This window comes from Oncorhynchus nerka, linkage group LG26 (assembly GCF_034236695.1).
Source record: "Oncorhynchus nerka isolate Pitt River linkage group LG26, Oner_Uvic_2.0, whole genome shotgun sequence".
Taxonomy (NCBI): Eukaryota; Metazoa; Chordata; class Actinopteri; order Salmoniformes; family Salmonidae; genus Oncorhynchus; species Oncorhynchus nerka.
In genome coordinates this window covers 53036462-53063468 of record NC_088421.1, presented here as the reverse complement: position 1 = coordinate 53063468, position 27007 = coordinate 53036462, and the positions used below count along the sequence as shown (strand labels likewise).

Genomic DNA, 27007 nt, shown 5'->3' with positions numbered 1-27007 from the left:
TCAGGTAGGGAGGAGGGACAGAGGACCAGGGGGGTCAGGTAGGGAGGAGGGACAGAGGACCAGGGGGGTCAGGTAGGGAGGAGGGACAGAGGACCAGGGGGGGTCAGGTAGGGAGGAGGGACAGAGGGCCAGGGGGTCAGGTAGGGAGGAGGGACAGAGGGCCACCTGGTGGTCAGGAGGTCTATTACAACCAGCTCCTCCTCCAGTAGCACCACGAGGGCTTTAGGATCATATTAACACAGGGGGTCAGGTAGGGAGGAGGGACAGAGGACCAGGGGGGGGGGTCAGGTAGGGAGGAGGGACACCTGGTGGTCAGGAGGTCTATTACAACCAGCTCCTCCTCCAGTAGCACCACGAGGGCTTTAGGATCATATTAACACAGGGGGTCAGGTAGCCTAGCGACGAGGAGCGCTGGGCCAATCCCAGAGCAGACTAGGTGAATAATTATTCTTATTTTAAAATCGGTAGATGTGCCCTTGAGCAAGGCACTTCATCCTAATGGTGTCTGTGAGTCGCTCTGGAGTGCGTGTCTCTCTCACCGTGCTCCGGGTCAGTGGTGTGGACGGTGAAGAAGTCTATAACTCTGGATGTGAAGTCTAGAGTGACGTGTTGTTTGTCCTGTTGGATGGTCAGACAGTGACGGTCTCCATAACTGGCCCTGGGCATTCCTCCACTGTAGAGGACTACTGGACACCTACATGAGAGACAGAGACAGACAGAGAGACAGAGAGAGAGAGGGGCAGTGAGAGACAGTGACGGTCTCCATAACTGGCTCTGGGCATTCCTCCACTGTAGAGGACTACTGGACACCTACATGAGAGACAGAGACAGACAGAGAGACAGAGAGAGAGAGAGGCAGTGAGAGACAGAGAGAGAGGGGGCAGTGAGAGACAGAGAGAGAGGGGCAGTGAGAGACAGAGAGAGAGAGGGGCAGTGAGAGACAGAGACAGACAGACACAGAGAGAGGCAGTGAGAGACAGACAGAGAGAGGGGCAGTGAGAGACAGTGACTGTCTCCATAACTGGCCCTGGGCATTCCTCCACTGTAGAGGACTACTGGACACCTACATGAGAGACAGAGACAGAGAGACAGACAGAGAGAGAGGGGCAGTGAGAGAGAGAGAGAGAGAGGGGCAGTGAGAGACAGTGACTGTCTCCATAACTGGCTCTGGGCATTCCTCCACTGTAGAGGACTACTGGACACCTACATGAGAGACAGAGACAGACAGAGAGAGAGAGGGGCAGTGAGAGACAGTGACTGTCTCCATAACTGGCTCTGGGCATTCCTCCACTGTAGAGGACTACTGGACACCTACATGAGAGACAGAGACAGACAGAGAGACAGAGAGAGAGAGGGGCAGTGAGAGACAGTGACTGTCTCCATAACTGGCCCTGGGCATTCCTCCACTGTAGAGGACTACTGGACACCTACATGAGAGACAGAGACAGACAGAGAGACAGACAGAGAGAGGGGCAGTGAGAGACAGTGAGAGAGAGGGGCAGTGAGAGAGAGAGAGAGAGGGGCAGTGAGACAGGGGGGCAGTGAGAGAGAGAGAGAGAGAGAGAGAGTGAGAGAGAGGGGCAGTGAGACAGGGGGGCAGTGAGAGACAGTGAGAGAGAGGGGCTGTGAGAGACAGTGACTGTCTCCATAACTGGCTCTGGGCATTCCTCCATTTACATTTACATTTAAGTCATTTGGCAGACGCTCTTATCCAGAGCGACTTACAAATTGGTGCTTTCACCTTATGACATCCAGTGGAACAGCCACTTTACAATAGTGCATCTAGGTCTTTTAAGGGGGGGGGGAGAAGGATTACTTTATCCTATCCTAGGTATTCCTTAAAGAGGTGGGGTTTCAGGTGTCTCCGGAAGGTGGTGATTGACTCCGCTGTCCTGGCGTCGTGAGGGAGTTTGTTCACAGAGAGAGAGGGGCAGTGAGAGACAGTGAGAGAGAGGGGCAGTGAGAGACAGTGACTGTCTCCATAACTGGCCCTGGGCATTCCTCCACTGTAGAGGACTACTGGACACCTACATGAGAGACAGAGACAGAGAGAGAGACAGAGAGAGAGAGGGGCAGTGAGAGACAGTGACTGTCTCCATAACTGGCTCTGGGCATTCCTCCACTGTAGAGGACTACTGGACACCTACATGAGAGACAGAGACAGACAGAGAGACAGAGAGAGAGAGGGGCAGTGAAAGACAGTGACTGTCTCCATAACTGGCTCTGGGCATTCCTCCACTGTAGAGGACTACTGGACACCTACATGAGAGACAGAGACAGACAGAGAGAGAGAGGGGCAGTGAGAGACAGTGACTGTCTCCATAACTGGCCCTGGGCATTCCTCCACTGTAGAGGACTACTGGACACCTACATGAGAGACAGAGAGAGACAGAGAGACAGAGAGAGAGAGAGGGGCAGTGAGAGACAGTGACTGTCTCCATAACTGGCTCTGGGCATTCCTCCACTGCAGAGGACTACTGGACACCTACATGAGAGACAGAGACAGACAGAGAGACAGACAGAGAGAGAGAGGGGCAGTGAGAGACAGAGACAGACAGAGAGAGAGAGGGGCAGTGAGAGACAGTGAGAGAGAGGGGCAGTGAGAGACAGAGAGAGAGAGGGGCAGTGAGACAGGGGGGCAGTGAGAGACAGTGAGGCACAGAGAGAGGCAGTGAGAGACAGTGACGGTCTCCATAACTGGCTCTGGGCATTCCTCCACTGTAGAGGACTACTGGACACCTACATGAGAGACAGAGACAGAGAGACAGTGAGAGAGAGGGGCAGTGAGAGACAGTGACTGTCTCCATAACTGGCCCTGGGCATTCCTCCACTGTAGAGGACTACTGGACACCTACATGAGAGACAGAGACAGAGAGAGAGAGGGGCAGTGAGAGACAGTGACTGTCTCCATAACTGGCTCTGGGCATTCCTCCACTGTAGAGGACTACTGGACACCTACATGAGAGACAGAGACAGAGAGACAGTGAGAGAGAGGGGCAGTGAGAGACAGTGAGAGAGAGGGGCAGTGAGAGACAGTGAGAGAGAGGGGCAGTGAGACAGGGGGGCAGTGAGAGACAGAGACAGACAGACACAGAGAGAGAGAGGGGCAGTGAGAGACAGTGAGAGAGAGGGGCAGTGAGAGACAGTGACTGTCTCCATAACTGGCCCTGGGCATTCCTCCACTGTAGAGGACTACTGGACACCTACATGAGAGACAGAGACAGACAGAGAGACAGAGAGAGAGAGAGGGGCAGTGAGAGACAGTGAGAGAGAGGGGCAGTGAGAGACAGTGAGAGAGAGGGGCAGTGAGAGACAGTGAGAGACAGTGAGAGAGAGGGGCAGTGAGAGAGGGGGGCAGTGAGAGACAGTGAGAGAGAGGGGCAGTGAGAGACAGAGAGAGAGAGGGGCAGTGAGAGACAGAGAGAGAGAGGGGCAGTGAGAGACAGAGAGAGAGAGTGTTACCAGAATGGATCCTAGTGACAGTAGAGACTGATAGTGTTACCAGAATGGATCCTAGTGACAGTAGATACTGATAGTGTTACCAGAATGGATCCTAGTGACAGTAGAGACTGATAGTGTTACCAGAATGGACCCTAGTGATAGTAGATACTGATAGTGTTACCAGAATGGATCCTAGTGACAGTAGATACTGATAGTGTTACCAGAATGGATCCTAGTGACAGTAGATACTGATAGTGTTACCAGAATGGATCCTAGTGACAGTAGATACTGATAGTGTTACCAGAATGGATCCTAGTGATAGTAGAGACTGATAGTGTTACCAGAATGGACCCTAGTGACAGTAGATACTGATAGTGTTACCAGAATGGATCCTAGTGACAGTAGAGACTGATAGTGACAGTAGATACTGATAGTGTTACCAGAATGGATCCTAGTGACAGTAGATACTGATAGTGACAGTAGATACTGATAGTGTTACCAGAATGGACCCTAGTGATAGTAGATACTGATAGTGTTACCAGAATGGACCCTAGTGACAGTAGATACTGATAGTGTTACCAGAATGGATCCTAGTGACAGTAGATACTGATAGTGTTACCAGAATGGACCCTAGTGACAGTAGAGACTGATAGTGACAGTAGATACTGATAGTGTTACCAGAATGGATCCTAGTGACAGTAGATACTGATAGTGACAGTAGATACTGATAGTGTTACCAGAATGGACCCTAGTGATAGTAGATACTGATAGTGTTACCAGAATGGATCCTAGTGACAGTAGATACTGATAGTGACAGTAGATACTGATAGTGTTACCAGAATGGACCCTAGTGATAGTAGATACTGATAGTGTTACCAGAATGGATCCTAGTGACAGTAGATACTGATAGTGTTACCAGAATGGACCCTAGTGACAGTAGAGACTGATAGTGACAGTAGATACTGATAGTGTTACCAGAATGGATCCTAGTGACAGTAGATACTGATAGTGACAGTAGATACTGATAGTGTTACCAGAATGGACCCTAGTGATAGTAGATACTGATAGTGTTACCAGAATGGATCCTAGTGACAGTAGATACTGATAGTGTTACCAGAATGGATCCTAGTGACAGTAGATACTGATAGTGTTACCAGAATGGACCCTAGTGACAGTAGAGACTGATAGTGTTACCAGAATGGATCCTAGTGACAGTAGATACTGATAGTGTTACCAGAATGGATCCTAGTGACAGTAGAGACTGATAGTGTTACCAGAATGGACCCTAGTGACAGTAGATACTGATAGTGTTACCAGAATGGATCCTAGTGACAGTAGATACTGATAGTGTTACCAGAATGGATCCTAGTGACAGTAGATACTGATAGTGATAGTAGAGACTGATAGTGTTACCAGAATGGATCCTAGTGATAGTAGATACTGATAGTGTTACCAGAATGGATCCTAGTGACAGTAGATACTGATAGTGATAGTAGAGACTGATAGTGTTACCAGAATGGATCCTAGAGACAGTAGATACTGATAGTGTTACCAGAATGGATCCTAGTGACAGTAGAGACTGATAGTGTTACCAGAATGGATCCTAGTGACAGTAGAGACTGATAGTGTTACCAGAATGGATCCTAGTGACAGTAGATACTGATAGTGTTACCAGAATGGACCCTAGTGACAGTAGATACTGATAGTGTTACCAGAATGGATCCTAGTGACAGTAGATACTGATAGTGTTATCAGAATGGATCCTAGTGACAGTAGATACTGATAGTGTTACCAGAATGGACCCTAGTGATAGTAGATACTGATAGTGATACCAGAATGGATCCTAGTGATAGTAGATACTGATAGTGTTACCAGAATGGATCCTAGTGACAGTAGATACTGATAGTGTTACCAGAATGGATCCTAGTGACAGTAGAGACTGATAGTGTTACCAGAATGGATCCTAGTGACAGTAGAGACTGATAGTGTTACCAGAATGGATCCTAGTGACAGTAGATACTGATAGTGATACCAGAATGGATCCTAGTGACAGTAGATACTGATAGTGTTACCAGAATGGATCCTAGTGACAGTAGATATTGATAGTGTTACCAGAATGGACCCTAGTGATAGTAGATACTGATAGTGTTACCAGAATGGATCCTAGTGACAGTAGATACTGATAGTGTTACCAGAATGGACCCTAGTGATAGATAGTGATGGTAGAGATAGTAGATAGTGATAGATAGATAGTGGTCCTGACTCCTCACCCTGACTGAATCGTCCTCCATAACATCTTGTTGATGGCTTTACAAGGGAACGGACCTGAGACACAACGAGACAGATGACAAGTAGTTAGAAACCTGTTGAATCTAGGGGGCGCTATTTTCATTTTTTTGAAAAAATAACGTTCCCAAAATAAACGGGCTATTTTGTCAAGACAAGATGCTAGAATATGCATATAATTGACAGCTTGGGATAGAAAACACTCTAAAGTTTCCAAAACTGTAAAAAATATTGTCTGTGAGTATAACAGAACTGATATTGCAGGCAAAAGCCTGAGAAAAATCCAATCAGGAAGGGACTCTTATTTAGAAAGCTCTGCGTTACTATGCGTCCCTATTGAGCAGTGAATGAGATATCAACCAGATTCCTTTTTTTCTATGGCTTCCCTAATGTGTCTAGTGTCACAATACATAGTTTCAGGCTTTTATTTTGAAAAATGAGCCTGAAGGTCAACATTGCGTCAGTGGTCAGCTGGAGTCTCTCAGAGTGTTTTGTGCGTAAGAGACAAATGCGGCCATTGTTTCTCTCTATCCTACTAAGAAAGCCACGAGTCCCGGTGGATATATTATCGAATAGATATTTGAAAAACACCTTGAGGACTGATTATAAACAACGTTTGCCATGTTTCTGTCGATATTATGGAGCTAATTTGTAATATTTTTCAGCGTTGTGGTGACCGCAATTTCCGGTCGAATTCTCAGCCAAACGGGAAGAACTAACGGAGTTATTTCGGCTACAAAAATAATATTTTTGGAAAAAAGGAACATTTGCTAACTGGGAGTCTCGTGAGTGAAAACATCTGAAGTTCATCAAAGGTAAACGATTTAATTTGATTGCTTTTCTGATTTTCGTGACCAGGTTGCCTGCTGTTAGCTAGGCATAATGCTATGCTAGGCTATCGATAAACTTACACAAATGCTTGTCTTGCTTTGGCTGAGATGATGATTAACAAAAGGCTAAGCTGTGTCTCAATATATTTCACTTGTGATTTCATGAATATTTTCTAGTAATATTTATGTCTGTTGCGTTATGCTAATTAGTGTCAGTTGATGACAACGCTCCCGGATCCGGGACGGGTAGTTACAAGAGGTTTTAATGAGGTCCCAAGGTAACGGACCTGAGACACAACGAGATGACAAGGAGTTAATGAGGTCCCAAGGGAACGGACCCTGAGACACAACGAGACAGACGACAAGGAGTTAATGAGGTCCCAAGGGAACGGACCTGAGACACAACGAGATGACAAGGAGTTAATGAGGTCCCAAGGGAACGGACCTGAGACACAACGAGACAGATGACAAGGAGTTAATGAGGTCCCAAGGGAACGGACCTGAGACACAACGAGATGACAAGGAGTTAATGAGGTCCCAAGGGAACAGACCTGAGACACAACGAGACAGGTGACAAGGAGTTAATGAGGTCCCAAGGGAACGGACCTGAGACACAACGAGATGACAAGGAGTTAATGAGGTCCCAAGGGAACGGACCTGAGACACAACGAGATGACAAGGAGTTAATGAGGTCCCAAGGGAACGGACCTGAGACACAACGAGACAGGTGACAAGGAGTTAATGAGATCCCAAGGGAACGGACCTGAGACACAACGAAATGACAAGGAGTTAATGAGGTCCCAAGGGAACGGACCTGAGACACAACGAGACAGACGACAAGGAGTTAATGAGGTCCCAAGGGAACGGACCCTGAGACACAACGAGATGACAAGGAGTTAATGAGGTCCCAAGGGAACGGACCTGAGACACAACGAGATGACAAGGAGTTAATGAGGTCCCAAGGACAGGACAACAAAGGTTAGGGTGTGTGTGTAGGGGTTAGGGGGTGTGTGTGTGTTTGTAGGGGTTAGTGTGTGTGTGTGTTTGTAGGGGTTAGTGTGTGTGTGTGGGGGGTTAAAGGGTGTGTGTGTGTGTAGGGGTTAGGGTGATGTGTGTGTGTGTAGGGGTTAGGGTGATGTGTGTGTGTGTGTAGGGGTTAGGGTGATGTGTGTGTGTAGGGGTTAGGGTGATGTGTGTGTGTGTAGGGTTAAGGGGGGGGTGTGTGTGTAGGGTTAGGGTGGTGTGTGTGTGTAGGGTTAGGGTGGTGTGTGTGTAGGGGTTAGGGTGGTGTGTGTGTAGGGGTTAGGGTGGTGTGTGTGTAGGGGTTAGTGTGGTGTGTGTGTAGGGGTTAGTGTGGTGTGTGTGTAGGGGTTAGTGTGGTGTGTGTGTAGGGGTTAGTGTGGTGTGTGTGTAGGGGTTAGTGTGTGTGTGTGTGTGTGTGTGTAGGGGTTAGTGTGTGTGTGTGTGTGTAGGGGTTAGTGTGTGTGTGTGTGTGTAGGGGTTAGTGTGTGTGTGTGTGTGTGTGTGTAGGGGTTAGTGTGTGTGTGTGTGTGTGTGTGTGTGTAGGGGTTAGGGTGTGTGTGTGTGTGTGTGTGTGTAGGGGTTAGGGAGTGTGTGTGTGTGTGTAGGGGTTAGGGTGTGTGTGTGTGTGTGTGTGTGTGTGTGTAGGGGTTAGGGAGTGTGTGTGTGTGTGTAGGGGTTAGGGTGTGTGTGTGTGTGTAGGGGTTAGGGTGTGTGTGTGTATGTAGGGGTTAGGGGGGGTGTGTGTATGTAGGGGTTAGGCTGTGTGTGTGTGTGTGTGTGTGTAGGGGTTAAGGGGGGTGTGTATGTCTGTCTCTCACCATAGGGGATGGACGAGGACACAGGCTGGTGTGTGTACGTGTTACCACTGGCAACAGCCCACACGCTGTACCCCCCGTCGCTATGGGAACTGACGAAGGAGCTACCGGAACGTTCCCACACCAGGGACTCCAGCTGCTGCAGACACACACACACACACACACTGCATTTAGCCGTATTGTAACAGACATACACTGTATTTAGCCGTATTGTAACAGACACACACTGCATTTAGCCGTATTGTAACAGACACACACTGCATTTAGCCGTATTGTAACAGACACACACTGCATTTAGCCGTATTGTAACAGACACACACTGCATTTAACAGACACACACTGCATTTAGTAACAGACACACACTGCATTTAGCCGTATTGTAACAGACACACACTGCATTTAGCCGTATTGTAACAGACACACACTGCATTTAGCCGTATTGTAACAGACACACACTGCATTTAGCCGTATTGTAACAGACACACACTGCATTTAGCCGTATTGTAACAGACACACACTGTATTTAGCCGTATTGTAACAGACACACACTGCATTTAGCCGTATTGTAACAGACACACACTGCATTTAGCCGTATTGTAACAGACACACACTGCATTTAGCCGTATTGTAACAGACACACACTGCATTTAGCCGTATTGTAACAGACACACACTGCATTTAGCCACATTGTAACAGACACACACTGCATTTAGCCGTATTGTAACACACACACTGCATTTAGCCGTATTGTAACAGACACACACTGCATTTAGCCGTATTGTAACAGACACACTGCATTTAGCCGTATTGTAACACACACACTGCATTTAGCCGTACTGTAACAGACACACACTGCATTTAGCCGTATTGTAACACACACACTGTATTTAGCCGTATTGTAACAGACACACACTGTATTTAGCCGTATTGTAACAGACACACTGCAGTTAGCCGTATTGTAACACACACACTGCATTTAGCCGTATTGTAACAGACACACACTGCATTTAGCCGTATTGTAACAGACACACACTGCATTTAGCCGTATTGTAACACACACACTGTATTTAGCCGTACTGTAACAGACACACACTGCATTTAGCCATATTGTAACAGACACACTGCATTTAGCCGTATTGTAACAGACACACACTGCATTTAGCCGTATTGTAACACACACACTGTATTTAGCCGTACTGTAACAGACACACACACTGCATTTAGCCATATTGTAACAGACACACTGCATTTAGCCGTATTGTAACAGACACACACTGCATTTAGCCGTATTGTAACACACACACTGTATTTAGCCGTACTGTAACAGACACACACACTGCATTTAGCCGTATTGTAACAGACACACACACTGCATTTAGCCGTATTGTAACAGACACACACTGCATTTAGCCGTATTGTAACAGACACACACTGCATTTAGCCGTATTGTAACACACACACTGCATTTAGCCGTATTGTAACACACACACTGCATTTAGCAGTATTGTAACAGACACACACCGCATTTAGCCGTATTGTAACAGACACACACTGCATTTAGCCGTATTGTAACAGACACACACTGCATTTAGCCGTATTGTAACAGACACACACTGCATTTAGCCGTATTGTAACAGACACACACTGCATTTAGCCACATTGTAACAGACACACACTGCATTTAGCCGTATTGTAACACACACACACTGCATTTAGCCGTACTGTAACAGACACACACTGCATTTAGCCGTATTGTAACAGACACACACTGCATTTAGCCGTATTGTAACAGACACACACTGCATTTAGCCGTATTGTAACAGACACACACTGCATTTAGCCGTATTGTAACAGACACACACTGCATTTAGCCGTATTGTAACAGACACACTGCATTTAGCCGTACTGTAACAGACACACACTGCATTTAGCCATATTGTAACAGACACACACTGCATTTAGCCGTATTGTAACAGACACACACTGCATTTAGCCGTATTGTAACAGACACACACTGCATTTTAGCCACACTGTACTGTAACACACACACACTGCATTTAGCCATATTGTAACAGACACACTGCATTTAGCCGTATTGTAACAGACACACTGCATTTAGCATTTAGCACACACACTGTTTAGCCGTGTAACAGACACACACTGTATTTAGCCGTACTGTAACAGACACACACACTGCATTTAGCCGTATTGTAACAGACACACACACTGCATTTAGCTGTATTGTAACAGACACACACTGCATTTAGCCGTATTGTAACAGACACACACTGCATTTAGCCATATTGTAACAGACACACTGCATTTAGCCGTATTGTAACAGACACACACTGCATTTAGCCGTATTGTAACAGACACACACTGCATTTAGCCGTATTGTAACACACACACTGCATTTAGCCGTATTGTAACAGACACACACTGCATTTAGCCGTATTGTAACAGACACACACTGCATTTAGCCGTATTGTAACAGACACACACTGCATTTAGCCGTAACAGACACACACTGTATTTAGCCGTATTGTAACAGACACACACTGCATTTAGCCGTATTGTAACAGACACACACTGCATTTAGCCGTATTGTAACAGACACACACTGCATTTAGCCGTATTGTAACAGACACACTGCATTTAGCCGTATTGTAACAGACACACACTGCATTTAGCCGTATTGTAACAGACACACACTGCATTTAGCTGTATTGTAACAGACACACACTGCATTTAGCCGTATTGTAACAGACACACACTGTATTTAGCCGTATTGTAACAGACACACACTGCATTTAGCCGTATTGTAACACACACACTGCATTTAGCCATATTGTAACAGACACACACTGTATTTAGCCGTATTGTAACAGACACACACTGCATTTAGCCGTATTGTAACACACACACTGCATTTAGCCGTATTGTAACAGACACACACTGCATTTAGCTGTATTGTAACAGACACACACTGCATTTAGCCGTATTGTAACAGACACACACTGCATTTAGCCGTATTGTAACAGACACACACTGCATTTAGCCGTATTGTAACAGACACACACTGTATTTAGCCGTATTGTAACAGACACACACTGCATTTAGCCGTATTGTAACAGACACACACTGCATTTAGCCGTACTGTAACAGACACACACTGCATTTAGCCGTACTGTAACAGACACACACTGCATTTAGCCGTATTGTAACAGACACACACTGCATTTAGCCGTATTGTAACAGACACACACTGCATTTAGCCGTATTGTAACAGACACACTGCATTTAGCCGTATTGTAACAGACACACACTGTATTTAGCCGTATTGTAACAGACACACACTGCATTTAGCCGTACTGTAACAGACACACACTGCATTTAGCCGTACTGTAACAGACACACACTGCATTTAGCCGTATTGTAACAGACACACACTGCATTTAGCCGTATTGTAACAGACACACACTGCATTTAGCCGTATTGTAACAGACACACACTGCATTTAGCCGTATTGTAACAGACACACACTGCATTTAGCCGTATTGTAACAGACACACACTGCATTTAGCCGTATTGTAACAGACACACACTGCATTTAGCCGTATTGTAACAGACACACACTGCATTTAGCCGTATTGTAACAGACACACACTGCATTTAGCCGTATTGTAACAGACACACACTGCATTTAGCCGTATTGTAACAGACACACACTGCATTTAGCCGTATTGTAACAGACACACACTGCATTTAGCCGTATTGTAACAGACACACACTGCATTTAGCCATATTGTAACAGACACACTGCAGTTAGCCGTATTGTAACAGACACACACTGCATTTAGCCGTATTGTAACAGACACACACTGCATTTAGCCGTATTGTAACAGACACACACTGCATTTAGCCGTATTGTAACAGACACCAAACACACACTGCATTTAGCCGTATTGTAACAGACACACACTGCATTTAGCCGTATTGTAACAGACACACACTGCATTTAGCCGTATTGTAACAGACACACTGCATTTAGCCGTATTGTAACAGACACACACTGCATTTAGCCGTATTGTAACACACACACTGCATTTAGCCGTATTGTAACAGACACACACTGCATTTAGCCGTATTGTAACAGACACACACTGCATTTAGCCGTATTGTAACAGACACACACTGCATTTAGCCGTATTGTAACAGACACACACACTGCATTTAGCCGTATTGTAACAGACACACACTGCATTTAACAGACACACACTGCATTTAACAGACACACACTGCATTTAGCCGTATTGTAACATACACACACTGCATTTAGCCGTATTGTAACAGACACACACTGCATTTAGCCGTACTGTAACAGACACACACTGCATTTAGCCGTATTGTAACACACACACTGCATTTAGCCGTATTGTAACAGACACACACTGCATTTAGCCGTATTGTAACAGACACACACTGCATTTAGCCGTATTGTAACACACACACTGCATTTAGCCGTATTGTAACAGACACACTGTATTTAGCCGTATTGTAACAGACACACACTGCATTTAGCCGTATTGTAACAGACACACACTGCATTTAGCCGTATTGTAACAGACACACACTGCATTTAGCCGTATTGTAACAGACACACACTGTGTTCAGCCGTATTGTAACAGACACACACACTGTATTTAGCCGTATTGTAACAGACACACACTGTGTTCAGCCGTATTGTAACAGACACACACACTGTATTTAGCCGTATTGTAACAGACACACACTGCGTTCAGCCGTATTGTAACAGACACACACTGTATTTAGCCGTATTGTAACAGACACACACTGCATTTAGCCGTATTGTAACAGACACACACTGCATTTAGCCGTATTGTAACAGACACACACTGCATTTAGCCGTATTGTAACAGACACACACACTGCATTTAGCCGTATTGTAACACACACACTGCATTTAGCCGTATTGTAACAGACACACACTGTATTTAGCCGTATTGTAACAGACACACACTGTGTTCAGCCGTATTATTGGCCCCTAGTAGCACAATAAGGAACAAATGAACTTCCTTGAACAATGGAATGAGAGTAGAGAGGTGCAATACGACGACAGGCAGAAAGACTTCTGACAAAGAGCCATGAAAGACAGACAGAGCTGTAGTTATATTATTTACCAGTTTTCCCAGGAACATGTGTTCTGGGTTGCGGGTGCTGAGATCCCATAGGACGACCAGGCCTCTGCTGTAGCCAATCAGAATCTTCCCTGGCTGCTTGGGGTGTTCCTGTAACGACTCCACCGGTCCCAGAGACTTCCCACACCTGTAGTCCTCGGGTACGCTGAAAAACACCGTTACCCATCAGCCACCTGTAGTCCTCAGGTACGCTGAAAAACACCGTTACCCATCAGCCACCTGTAGTCCTCAGGTACGCTGAAAAACACACCCATCAGCCACCTGTACCCATCAAAAACACCGCCACCTGTAGTCCTCAGGTACGCTGAAAAACACCGTTACCCATCAGCCACCTGTAGTCCTCAGGTACGCTGAAAAACACCGTTACCCATCAGCCACCTGTAGTCCTCAGGTACGCTGAAAAACACCGTTACCCATCAGCCACCTGTAGTCCTCAGGTACGCTGAAAAACACCGTTACCCATCAGCCACCTGTAGTCCTCAGGTACGCTGAAAAACACCGTTACCCATCAGCCACCTGTAGTCCTCAGGTACGCTGAAAAACACCGTTACCCATCAGCCACCTGTAGTCCTCAGGTACGCTGAAAAACACCGTTACCCATCAGCCACCTGTAGTCCTCCGGTACGCTGAAAAACACCGTTACCCATCAGCCACCTGTAGTCCTCAGGTACGCTGAAAAACACTGTTACCCATCAGCCACCTGTAGTCCTCAGGTACACTGAAAAACACTGTTACCCATCAGCCACCTGTAGTCCTCAGGTACTCTGAAAAACACCGTTACCCATCACAGTGATTCAGATGATGCCGAACCAAGACTGATAGGATCTCTCCCCCCCCCAGAGTGGGATTGTGCCCCCCTCCACACTGAGGAGAGGGCAGTCCAGCACAAAGGATGGTCGCCAGAACCACCAAACCGCAAACATTACCCACAAAGCATTTCATTGTGTCTCTCCATCCCTCACCCTCTGAACCTCCAGCCCCCTCCCTCACCCTCTGAACCTCCACCCCCTCGCTCTCCCTCACCCCATCCCTCACCCTCTGAACCTCCACCCCCTCTCTCTCCCTCACCCTCTGAACCTCCACCCCCTCGCTCTCCCTCACCCCATCCCTCACCCTCTGAACCTCCACCCCTCTCTCTCCCTCACCCTCTGAACCTCCACCCCCTCTCTCTCCCTTACCTCATCCCTCACCCTCTGAACCTCCACCCCTCTCTCTCCCTCACCCTCTGAACCTCCAGCCCCTCTCTCTCCCTTACCTCATCCCTCACCCTCTGAACCTCCACCCCCTCTCTCTCCCTTACCTCATCCCTCACCCTCTGAACCTCCACCCCTCTCTCTCTTACCTCATCCCTCACCCTCTGAACCTCCACCCCCTCTCTCTCCCTCACCTCATCCCTCACCCTCTGAACCTCCACTCTCTCTCACCCTCTGAACCTCCACCCCTCTCTCTCCCCTCACCCTCTGAACCTCCACCCCCTCTCTCTCCCTTACCTCATCCCTCACCCTCTGAACCTCCACTCTCTCTCTCCCTCACCCTCTGAACCTCCAGCCCCCTCTCTCCCTCACCTCATCCCTCACCCTCTGAACCTCCACCCCTCTCTCTCCCTCACCCTCTGAACCTCCAGCCCCCTCTCTCTCCCTTACCTCATCCCTCACCCTCTGAACCTCCACTCTCTCTCTCCCTCACCCTCTGAACCTCCACCCTCACCCTCTGAACCTCCACCCCCTCTCTCTCCCTCACCCCATCCCTCACCCTCTAAAACTCCACCCCCTCCCTGTGATGTGACGTTGAGCCCTCGTTAGCACCGAGTCAAGGCTCTTCCCCCTAACAACCATGACAACAGGAGGCCCTTCCCTAACAACCATGAAAACAGGAGGCCCTTCCCCTAACAACCATGACAACAGGAGGCTATTTCCCCCTAACAACCATGACAACAGGAGGCCCTTTCCCCTAACGACCATGACAACAGGAGGCCCTTCCCCCTAACGACCATGACAACAGGAGGCCCTTCCCCCTAACGACCATGACAACAGGAGGCCCTTCCCCCTAACGACCATGACAACAGGAGGCCCTTTCCCCTAACGACCATGACAACAGGAGGCCCTTCCCCCTAAAGACCATGACAACAGGAGGCCCTTCCCTAACGACCATGACAACAGACTCTTCCCCCTATGACAACAGGAGGCCCTTCCCCTAAAGACCATGACAACAGGAGGCTCTTCCCCCTAACGACCATGACAACAGGAGGCCCTTCCCCCTAAAGACCATGACAACAGGAGGCCCTTTCCCCTAACGACCATGACAACAGGAGGCCCTTTCCCCTAACGACCATGACAACAGGAGGCCCTTTCCCCTAACGACCAAGACAACAGGAGGCCCTTTCCCCTAACGACCATGACAACAGGAGGCCCTTCCCCCTAACGACCATGACAACAGGAGGCCCTTCCCCCTAACGACCATGACAACAGGAGGCCCTTTCCCCTAACGACCATGACAACAGGAGGCCCTTCCCCCTAAAGACCATGACAACAGGAGGCCCTTCCCCCTAACGAGCATGACAACAGGAGGCCCTTCCCCCTAACGACCATGACAACAGGAGGCCCTTCCCCCTAACGACCATGACAACAGGAGGCCCTTCCCCCTAAAGACCATGACAACAGGAGCAGTGGGAAATATACACACAACATAGATACACACCTGTGACAGCTCTCCTCTCAGCTGACCAGGATGGAACCTGGAGACCCATTCTAGAACCCAACCCATTCTAGAACCCAACCCATTCTAGAACAGACCCACACTACCTCCTCCCACTGGCTGAAGCAGCTGTCACTCACCTCTGCATTACCTGGTCCAGCAGGAGTGATTGGTTATCCCTCAACGAGAGGCGTGGCAGATCCAGGAAGTGTATGCCCCCTCCCTCCGTGCCGACACACAGCAGGTCACATGACCTCAACAACAGCAGAACTGTCACACGGCTTGCACTGGAGACAACATCACACACATTATAACACACACATACATGTATGTATGCGTTCCAAGTGTCTCACTGTGTGTGTGTGTGTGTGTGTGTGTGTGTGTGTGTGTGTGTGTGTGTTTTGTGTGGTATGTGTGTGTGTTTTGTGGTGTGTGTGTGTGTGTGTGTGTTTGTGTGTGTGTGTGTGTGTGTGTGTGTGTGTGTGTGTTTTGTGGTGTGTGTGGTGTTTTTTGTGGTGTGTGTGTGTGGTGTGTTTTGTGGTGTGTGTGTGGGTGGTGTGTGTGTGTGTGTGGTGTGTTTTGTGGTGTGTGTGTGGGTGGTGTGTGTGTGTGTGTGTATGTGTGTGTGTATGTGTGTGTGTGTGTGTGTGTGTGTACCTGCAGCTCTCTAGTCCAGGTCGTCCCAGGAGACTGTAGTTGCGTTTTTCTTCCAGGTAGACCACACCCTCGCTCTTAGCCCCTCCCCTGTCCCGGGAAGCTCCGCCCAGCTCCCACAGGTGCAGCGTGTTGTCATCAAGCAGCGACAACAGACGGCCCTATCACAGAGCACAACACCAGGATGACATCACAGACCAGGAAGGAGGGACTGAAGGGTGAATTTGTAAATACAAATAAACCTACAAAATATCTGACATCATGAGGGGCTGCAGTGGCTTGTCATGGGTATGCAGTCAACCAGGGGGCTACAAAATATCTGACATCATGAGGGGCTGCAGTGGCTTGTGGGTATGCAGTCAACCAGGGGGCTACAAAATATCTGACATCATGAGGGGCTGCAGTGGCTTGTGGGTATGCAGTCAACCAAAAATATCTGACATCATGAGGGGCTGCAGTGGCTTGTGGGTATGCAGTCAACCAGGGGGGCGGGGCTACAAAATATCTGACATCATGAGGGGCTGCAGTGGCTTGTGGGTATGCAGTCAACCAGGTATGACAGTCAACCAGGGGGGCGGGGCTACAAAATATCTGACATCATGAGGGGCTGCAGTGGCTTGTGGGTATGCAGTCAACCAGGGGGGGGGGGGGGGGCGGGGCTACAAAATATCTGACATCATGAGGGGCTGCAGTGGCTTGTGGGTATGCTGTGGGGATCCCCAAATTCAAATCTACCACATAATATGGTTCAATCAAGCCAACAAACTTCTCCTCTCAGCGCATTTTCATGACAAATTGGACAAAACTCATTGCATATTGTCATGGTTGTTGGAGCACAATAAAGCATTTTAGACTGCAGAAAGAACCCAATGTGGAGGGACTGACTGAACACATTGTACCAGTAGCCTTTTGGTTGGGCCCCCTCCCACCTTGAGGGCAAAACATTTAACTGGGCCCCCCACCTCGAGGGCAAAACATTTAACTGGGCCCCCCCTCGAGGGCAAAACATTGAGGGCAAAACATTTAACTGGGCCCCCACCCAAAACATTTGGCTGGCCCCCCACCTCGAGGGCAAAACATTTGACTCCCCCCACCTCGAGGGCAAAACATTTGGCTGGCCCCCCCACCTCGAGGGCAAAACATTTAACTGGGCCCCCCACCTCGAGGGCAAAACATTTAACTGGGCCCCCCACCTCGAGGGCAAAACATTTAACTGGGCCCCCCACCTCGAGGGCAAAACATTTGGCTGGCCCCCCCCACCTCGAGGGCAAAACATTTGACTGGCCCCCACCTCGAGGGCAAAACATTTAACTGGGCCCCCCACCTCGAGGGCAAAACATTTAACTGGGCCCCCACCTCGAGGGCAAAACATTTACCTGGCCCCCCACCTCGAGGGCAAAACATTTGCCTGGCCCCCGTCTTGGAGGCAGAGAGAACATTTTGTTTCAAAGTAAATTGACCAGTGGGCCTACTGAAAGAGGTTGTCCTTCTGGAAGGTTCTCCCATCTCCACAGAGGAACTCAGGGCAGCGTGCCGGCCGCTACTGGCCCATTCCTGACCTAAATACTGGCTGAAATTCTGGAGAAATCCCAGATCTCTCAAATGGAAACAAAACCGAGGACCTCCTCATCTAACCATATCTGTAGAAGAAGTGACCTTAGTCTTACCCGTCCTTGGAGGAAGTGACCTAACAGTCTTACCCGTCCTTGGAGGAAGTGACCTTACAGTCTAACCTGTCCTACAGGAAGTGACCTTACAGTCTTACCCGTCCTTGGAGGAAGTGACCTTACAGTCTTACCCGTCCTTGGAGGAAGTGACCTTACAGTCTTACCCGTCCTTGGAGGAAGTGACCTAACAGTCTTACCCGTCCTTGGAGGAAGTGACCTTACAGTCTTACCTGTCCTACAGGAAGTGACCTAACAGTCTTACCCGTCCTTGGAGGAAGTGACCTTACAGTCTAACCTGTCCTACAGGAAGTGACCTTACAGTCTTACCTGTCCTACAGGAAGTGACCTAACAGTCTTACCCGTCCTTGGAGGAAGTGACCTTACAGTCTAACCTGTCCTACAGGAAGTGACCTAACAGTCTTACAGGAAGTGACCTAACAGTCTTACCTGTCCTTGGAGGAAGTGACCTAACAGTCTTACCTGTCCTTGGAGGAAGTGACCTAACAGTCTTACCTGTCCTTGGAGGAAGTGTATCTGCGCTACGGCTGCAGTGTCTCTGTGTAGTCCTGTAAACTCCACCCCTGGAGATCCATAACTAACAGAACAGTCAAGGAATACAGCTATATACACACAGCTATATACACACACACAGCTATATACACACAGCTATATACACACAGCTATATACACACAGCTATATACACACAGCTATATACACACAGCTATATACACACAGCTATATACACACAGCTATATACACACAGCTATATACACACAGCTATATACACACAGCACAGTCAGGGAATACAGCTATATACACACAGCACAGTCAGGGAATACAGCTATATACACACAGCTATATACACACAGAACAGTCAGGGAATACAGCTATATACACACAGCTATATACACACAGCACAGTCAGGGAATACAGCTATATACACACAGCTATATACACACAGCTATATACACACAGCTATATACACACAGCACAGTCAGGGAATACAGCTATATACACACAGCTATATACACACAGCTATATACACACAGCTATATACACACAGCTATATACACACAGAACAGTCAGGGAATACAGCTATATACACACAGCTATATACACACAGCTATATACACACAGCTATATACACACAGCTATATACACACAGCTATATACACACAGCTATATGCACACAGCTATATACACACAGCTATATACACACAGCTATATACACACAGAACAGTCAGGGAATACAGCTATATACACACAGCTATATACACACAGCTATATGCACACAGCTATATACACACAGCTATATACACACAGCTATATACACACAGAACAGTCAGGGAATACAGCTATATACACACAGCTATATACACACAGCTATATACACACAGCTATATACACACAGCTATATACACACAGCTATATACACACAGCTATATACACACAGCTATATACACACAGCTATATACACACAGCTATATACACACAGCTATATACACACAGCTATATACACACAGCTATATACACACAGCTATATACACACAGCTATATACACACAGCTATATACACACAGCTATATACACACAGCTATATACACACAGCTATATACACACAGCTATATACACACAGCTATATACACACAGCTATATACACACAGCTATATACACACAGCTATATACACACAGCTATATACACACAGCTATATACACACAGCTATATACACACAGCTATATACACACAGCTATATACACACAGCTATATACACACAGCTATATACACACAGAACAGTCAGGGAATACAGCTATATACACACAGCTATATACACACAGCTATATACACACAGCTATATACACACAGCTATATACACACAGCTATATACACACAGCTATATACACACAGCTATATACACACAGAACAGTCAGGGAATACAGCTATATACACACAGCTATATACACACAGCTATATACACACAGCACAGTCAGGGAATACAGCTATATACACACAGCTATATACACACAGCTATATACACACAGCTATATACACACAGCTATATACACACAGCTATATACACACAGCTAATACACACAGCTATATACACACAGCTATATACACACAGCACAGTCAGGGAATACAGCTATATACACACAGCTATATACACACAGCTATATACACACAGCTATATACACACAGCACAGTCAAGGAATACAGCTATATACACACAGCTATATACACACAGCTATATACACACAGCTATATACACACAGCTATATACACACAGCTATATACACACAGCACAGTCAGGGAATACAGCTATATACACACAGCTATATACACACAGCTATATACACACAGCTATATACACACAGAACAGTCAGGGAATACAGCTATACACACACAGCTATATACACACAGCTATATACACACAGCTATATACACACAGCTATATACACACAGCTATATACACACAGCTATATACACACAGCTATATACACACAGCACAGTCAAGGAATACAGCTATATACACACAGCACAGTCAAGGAATACAGCTATATACACACAGCTATATACACACAGCTATATACACACAGCACAGGCAAGGAATACAGCTATATACACACAGCTATATACACACAGCTATATACACACAGCTATATACACACAGCTATATACACACAGCTATATACACACAGCTATATACACACAGCACAGTCAGGGAATACAGCTATATACACACAGCTATATACACACAGCTATATACACACAGCACAGTCAAGGAATACAGCTATATACACACAGCTATATACACACAGCTATATACACACAGCTATATACACACAGCTATATACACACAGCACAGTCAAGGAATACAGCTATATACACACAGCTATATACACACAGCTATATACACACAGCTATATACACACAGCTATATACACACAGCTATATACACACAGCTATATACACACAGCTATATACACACAGCACAGTCAAGGAATACAGCTATATACACACAGCTATATACACACAGCTATATACACACAGCTATATACACACAGCTATATACACACAGCACAGTCAGGGAATACAGCTATATACACACAGCTATATACACACAGCTATATACACACAGCACAGTCAGGGAATACAGCTATATACACACAGCTATATACACACAGCTATATACACACAGCTATATACACACAGCTATATACACACAGCTATATACACACAGCTATATACACACAGCTATATACACACAGCTATATACACACAGCTATATACACAGAGCTATATACACACAGCTATATACACACAGCTATATACACAGAGCTATATACACACAGCTATATACACACAGCTATATACACACAGCTATATACACACAGCTATATACACACAGCTATATACACACAGCACAGTCAAGGAATACAGCTATATACACACAGCTATATACACACAGCTATATACACACAGCTATATACACACAGCACAGTCAAGGAATACAGCTATATACACACAGCTATATACACACAGCTATATACACACAGCACAGTCAAGGAATACAGCTATATACACACAGCACAGTCAGGGAATACAGCTATATACACACAGCTATATACACACAGCTATATACACACAGCTATATACACACAGCTATATACATACAGCTATATACACACAGCACAGTCAGGGAATACAGCTATATACACACAGCTATATACACACAGCTATATACATACAGCTATATACACACAGCACAGTCAAAGAATACAGCTATATACACACAGCTATATACACACAGCTATATACACACAGCTATATACACACAGCTATATACATACAGCTATATACACACAGCACAGTCAGGGAATACAGCTATATACACACAGCTATATACACACAGCTATATACATACAGCTATATACACACAGCACAGTCAAAGAATACAGCTATATACACACAGCTATATACACACAGCTATATACACACAGCTATATACACACAGCTATATACACACAGCTATATACACACAGCACAGTCAAGGAATACAGCTATATACACACAGCTATATACACACAGCTATATACACACAGCTATATACACACAGCTATATACACACAGCTATATACACACAGCTATATACACACAGCTATATACACACAGCACAGTCAAAGAATACAGCTATATACACACAGCTATATACACACAGCTATATACACACAGCTATATACACACAGCTATATACACACAGCTATATACACACAGCTATATACACACAGCTATATACACACAGCACAGTCAAGGAATACAGCTATATACACACAGCTATATACACACAGCTATATACACACAGCACAGTCAAGGAATACAGCTATATACACACAGCTATATACACACAGCTATATACACACAGCACAGTCAGGGAATACAGCTATATACACACAGCTATATACACACAGCTATATACACACAGCTATATACACACAGCTATATACACACAGCTATATACACACAGCTATATACACACAGCTATATACACACAGCACAGTCAGGGAATACAGCTATATACACACAGCTATATACACACAGCTATATACACACAGCACAGTCAGGGAATACAGCTATATACACACAGCTATATACACACAGCACAGTCAAGGAATACAGCTATATACACACAGCTATATACACACAGCACAGTCAAGGAATACAGCTATATACACACAGCTATATACACACAGCACAGTCAAGGAATACAGCTATATACACACAGCTATATACACACAGCTATATACACACAGCTATATACACACAGCTATATACACACAGCTATATACACACAGCACAGTCAGGGAATACAGCTATATACACACAGCTATATACACACAGCTATATACACACAGCTATATACACACAGCTATATACACACAGCTATATACACACAGCTATATACACACAGCACAGTCAAGGAATACAGCTATATACACACAGCTATATACACACAGCTATATACACACAGCTATATACACACAGCACAGTCAGGGAATACAGCTATATACACACAGCTATATACACACAGCTATATACACACAGCTATATACACACAGCACAGTCAAGGAATACAGCTATATACACACAGCTATATACACACAGCTATATACACACAGCTATATACACACAGCACAGTCAGGGAATACAGCTATATACACACAGCTATATACACACAGCTATATACACAGAGCTATATACACACAGCTATATACACACAGCTATATACACACAGCTAATACACACAGCTATATACACACAGCTATATACACACAGCTATATACACACAGCACAGTCAAGGAATACAGCTATATACACACAGCACAGTCAAGGAATACAGCTATATACACACAGCTATATACACACAGCTATATACACACAGCTATATACACACAGCTATATACACACAGCACAGTCAAGGAATACAGCTATATACACACAGCTATATACACACAGCTATATACACACAGCTATATACACACAGCACAGTCAGGGAATACAGCTATATACACACAGCTATATACACACAGCACAGTCAAGGAATACAGCTATATACACACAGCTATATACACACAGCACAGTCAGGGAATACAGCTATATACACACAGCTATATACACACAGCTATATACACACAGCTATATACACACAGCTATATACACACAGCTATATACACACAGCACAGTCAAGGAATACAGCTATATACACACAGCTATATACACACAGCTATATACACACAGCTATATACACACAGCACAGTCAAGGAATACAGCTATATACACACAGCTATATACACACAGCTATATACACACAGCTATATACACACAGCACAGTCAAGGAATACAGCTATATACACACAGCTATATACACACAGCTATATACACACAGCACAGTCAAGGAATACAGCTATATACACACAGCTATATACATACAGCTATATACACACAGCTATATACACACAGCACAGTCAAGGAATACAGCTATATACACACAGCACAGTCAAGGAATACAGCTATATACACACAGCTATATACACACAGCTATATACACACAGCTATATACACACAGCACAGTCAGGGAATACAGCTATATACACACAGCTATATACACACAGCTATATACACACAGCACAGTCAGGGAATACAGCTATATACACACAGCTATATACACACAGCTATATACACAGAGCTATATACACACAGCTATATACACAGAGCTATATACACACAGCTATATACACACAGCTATATACACACAGCTATATACACACAGAACAGTCAGGGAATACAGCTATATACACACAGCTATATACACACAGCTATATACACACAGCTATATACACACAGCTATATACACACAGCTATATACACACAGCTATATACACACAGCACAGTCAGAGAATACAGCTATATACACAGAGCTATATACACACAGCTATATACACACAGCTATATACACACAGCACAGTCAAGGAATACAGCTATATACACACAGCTATATACACACAGCTATATACACACAGCACAGTCAAGGAATACAGCTATATACACACAGCTATATACACACAGCTATATACACACAGCACAGTCAGGGAATACAGCTATATACACACAGCTATATACACACAGCTATATACACACAGCTATATACACACAGCTATATACACACAGCTATATACACACAGCTATATACACACAGCTATATACACACAGCTATATACACACAGCTATATACACACAGCTATATACACACAGCTATATACACACAGCTATATACACACAGCTATATACACACAGCACAGTCAAGGAATACAGCTATATACACACAGCTATATACACACAGCTATATACACACAGCACAGTCAAGGAATACAGCTATATACACACAGAACAGTCAGGGAATACAGCTATATACACACAGCTATATACACACAGCTATATACACACAGCACAGTCAGGGAATACAGCTATATACACACAGCTATATACACACAGCTATATACACACAGCTATATACACACAGCTATATACACACAGCTATATACACACAGCTATATACACACAGCTATATACACACAGCTATATACACACAGCTATATACACACAGCTATATACACACAGCACAGTCAGGGAATACAGCTATATACACACAGCTATATACACACAGCTATATACACACAGCACAGTCAAGGAATACAGCTATATACACACAGCTATATACACACAGCTATATACACACAGCTATATACACACAGCACAGTCAAGGAATACAGCTATATACACACAGCTATATACACACAGCTATATACACACAGCACAGTCAAGGAATACAGCTATATACACACAGCTATATACATACAGCTATATACACACAGCTATATACACACAGCACAGTCAAGGAATACAGCTATATACACACAGCACAGTCAAGGAATACAGCTATATACACACAGCTATATACACACAGCTATATACACACAGCTATATACACACAGCACAGTCAGGGAATACAGCTATATACACACAGCTATATACACAGAGCTATATACACACAGCTATATACACACAGCTATATACACACAGCTATATACACACAGAACAGTCAGGGAATACAGCTATATACACACAGCTATATACACACAGCTATATACACACAGCTATATACACACAGCTATATACACACAGCTATACACACAGCTATATACACACAGCACAGTCAGAGATATACAGCAGTATATACACACAGCTATATACACACAGCTATATACACACAGCACAGTCAAGGAATACAGCTATATACACACAGCTATATACACACAGCTATATACACACAGCACAGTCAAGGAATACAGCTATATACACACAGCTATATACACACAGCTATATACACACAGCACAGTCAAGGAATACAGCTATATACACACAGCTATATACACACAGCTATATACACACAGCACAGTCAGGGAATACAGCTATATACACACAGCTATATACACACAGCTATATACACACAGCTATATACACACAGCTATATACACACAGCTATATACACACAGCTATATACACACAGCTATATACACACAGCTATATACACACAGCTATATACACACAGCTATATACACACAGCTATATACACACAGCTATATACACACAGCTATATACACACAGCTATATACACACAGCACAGTCAAGGAATACAGCTATATACACACAGCTATATACACACAGCACAGTCAAGGAATACAGCTATATACACACAGCTATATACACACAGCTATATACACACAGCTATATACACACAGCTATATACACACAGCTATATACA

At 45.2% G+C, this 27007-nt stretch overlaps 1 protein-coding gene across 1 annotated transcript in view; it reads right to left on the bottom strand.

Moving 5' to 3' along the window:
* LOC135564921 (lethal(2) giant larvae protein homolog 1-like) overlaps window positions 1–27007 on the bottom strand; it is a 107776-nt gene that overhangs the window by 54120 nt on the left and 26649 nt on the right. The window contains exons 2-8 of the mRNA XM_065011005.1: window positions 19143–19224; window positions 16966–17123; window positions 16449–16595; window positions 13597–13759; window positions 8399–8534; window positions 5712–5766; window positions 540–694 (exon numbers count right to left, since the gene is read on the bottom strand). Of these exons, the coding sequence (XP_064867077.1) occupies window positions 540–694; window positions 5712–5766; window positions 8399–8534; window positions 13597–13759; window positions 16449–16595; window positions 16966–17123; window positions 19143–19224 (896 nt within the window). The remainder of the gene's footprint in view (window positions 1–539; window positions 695–5711; window positions 5767–8398; window positions 8535–13596; window positions 13760–16448; window positions 16596–16965; window positions 17124–19142; window positions 19225–27007) is intronic.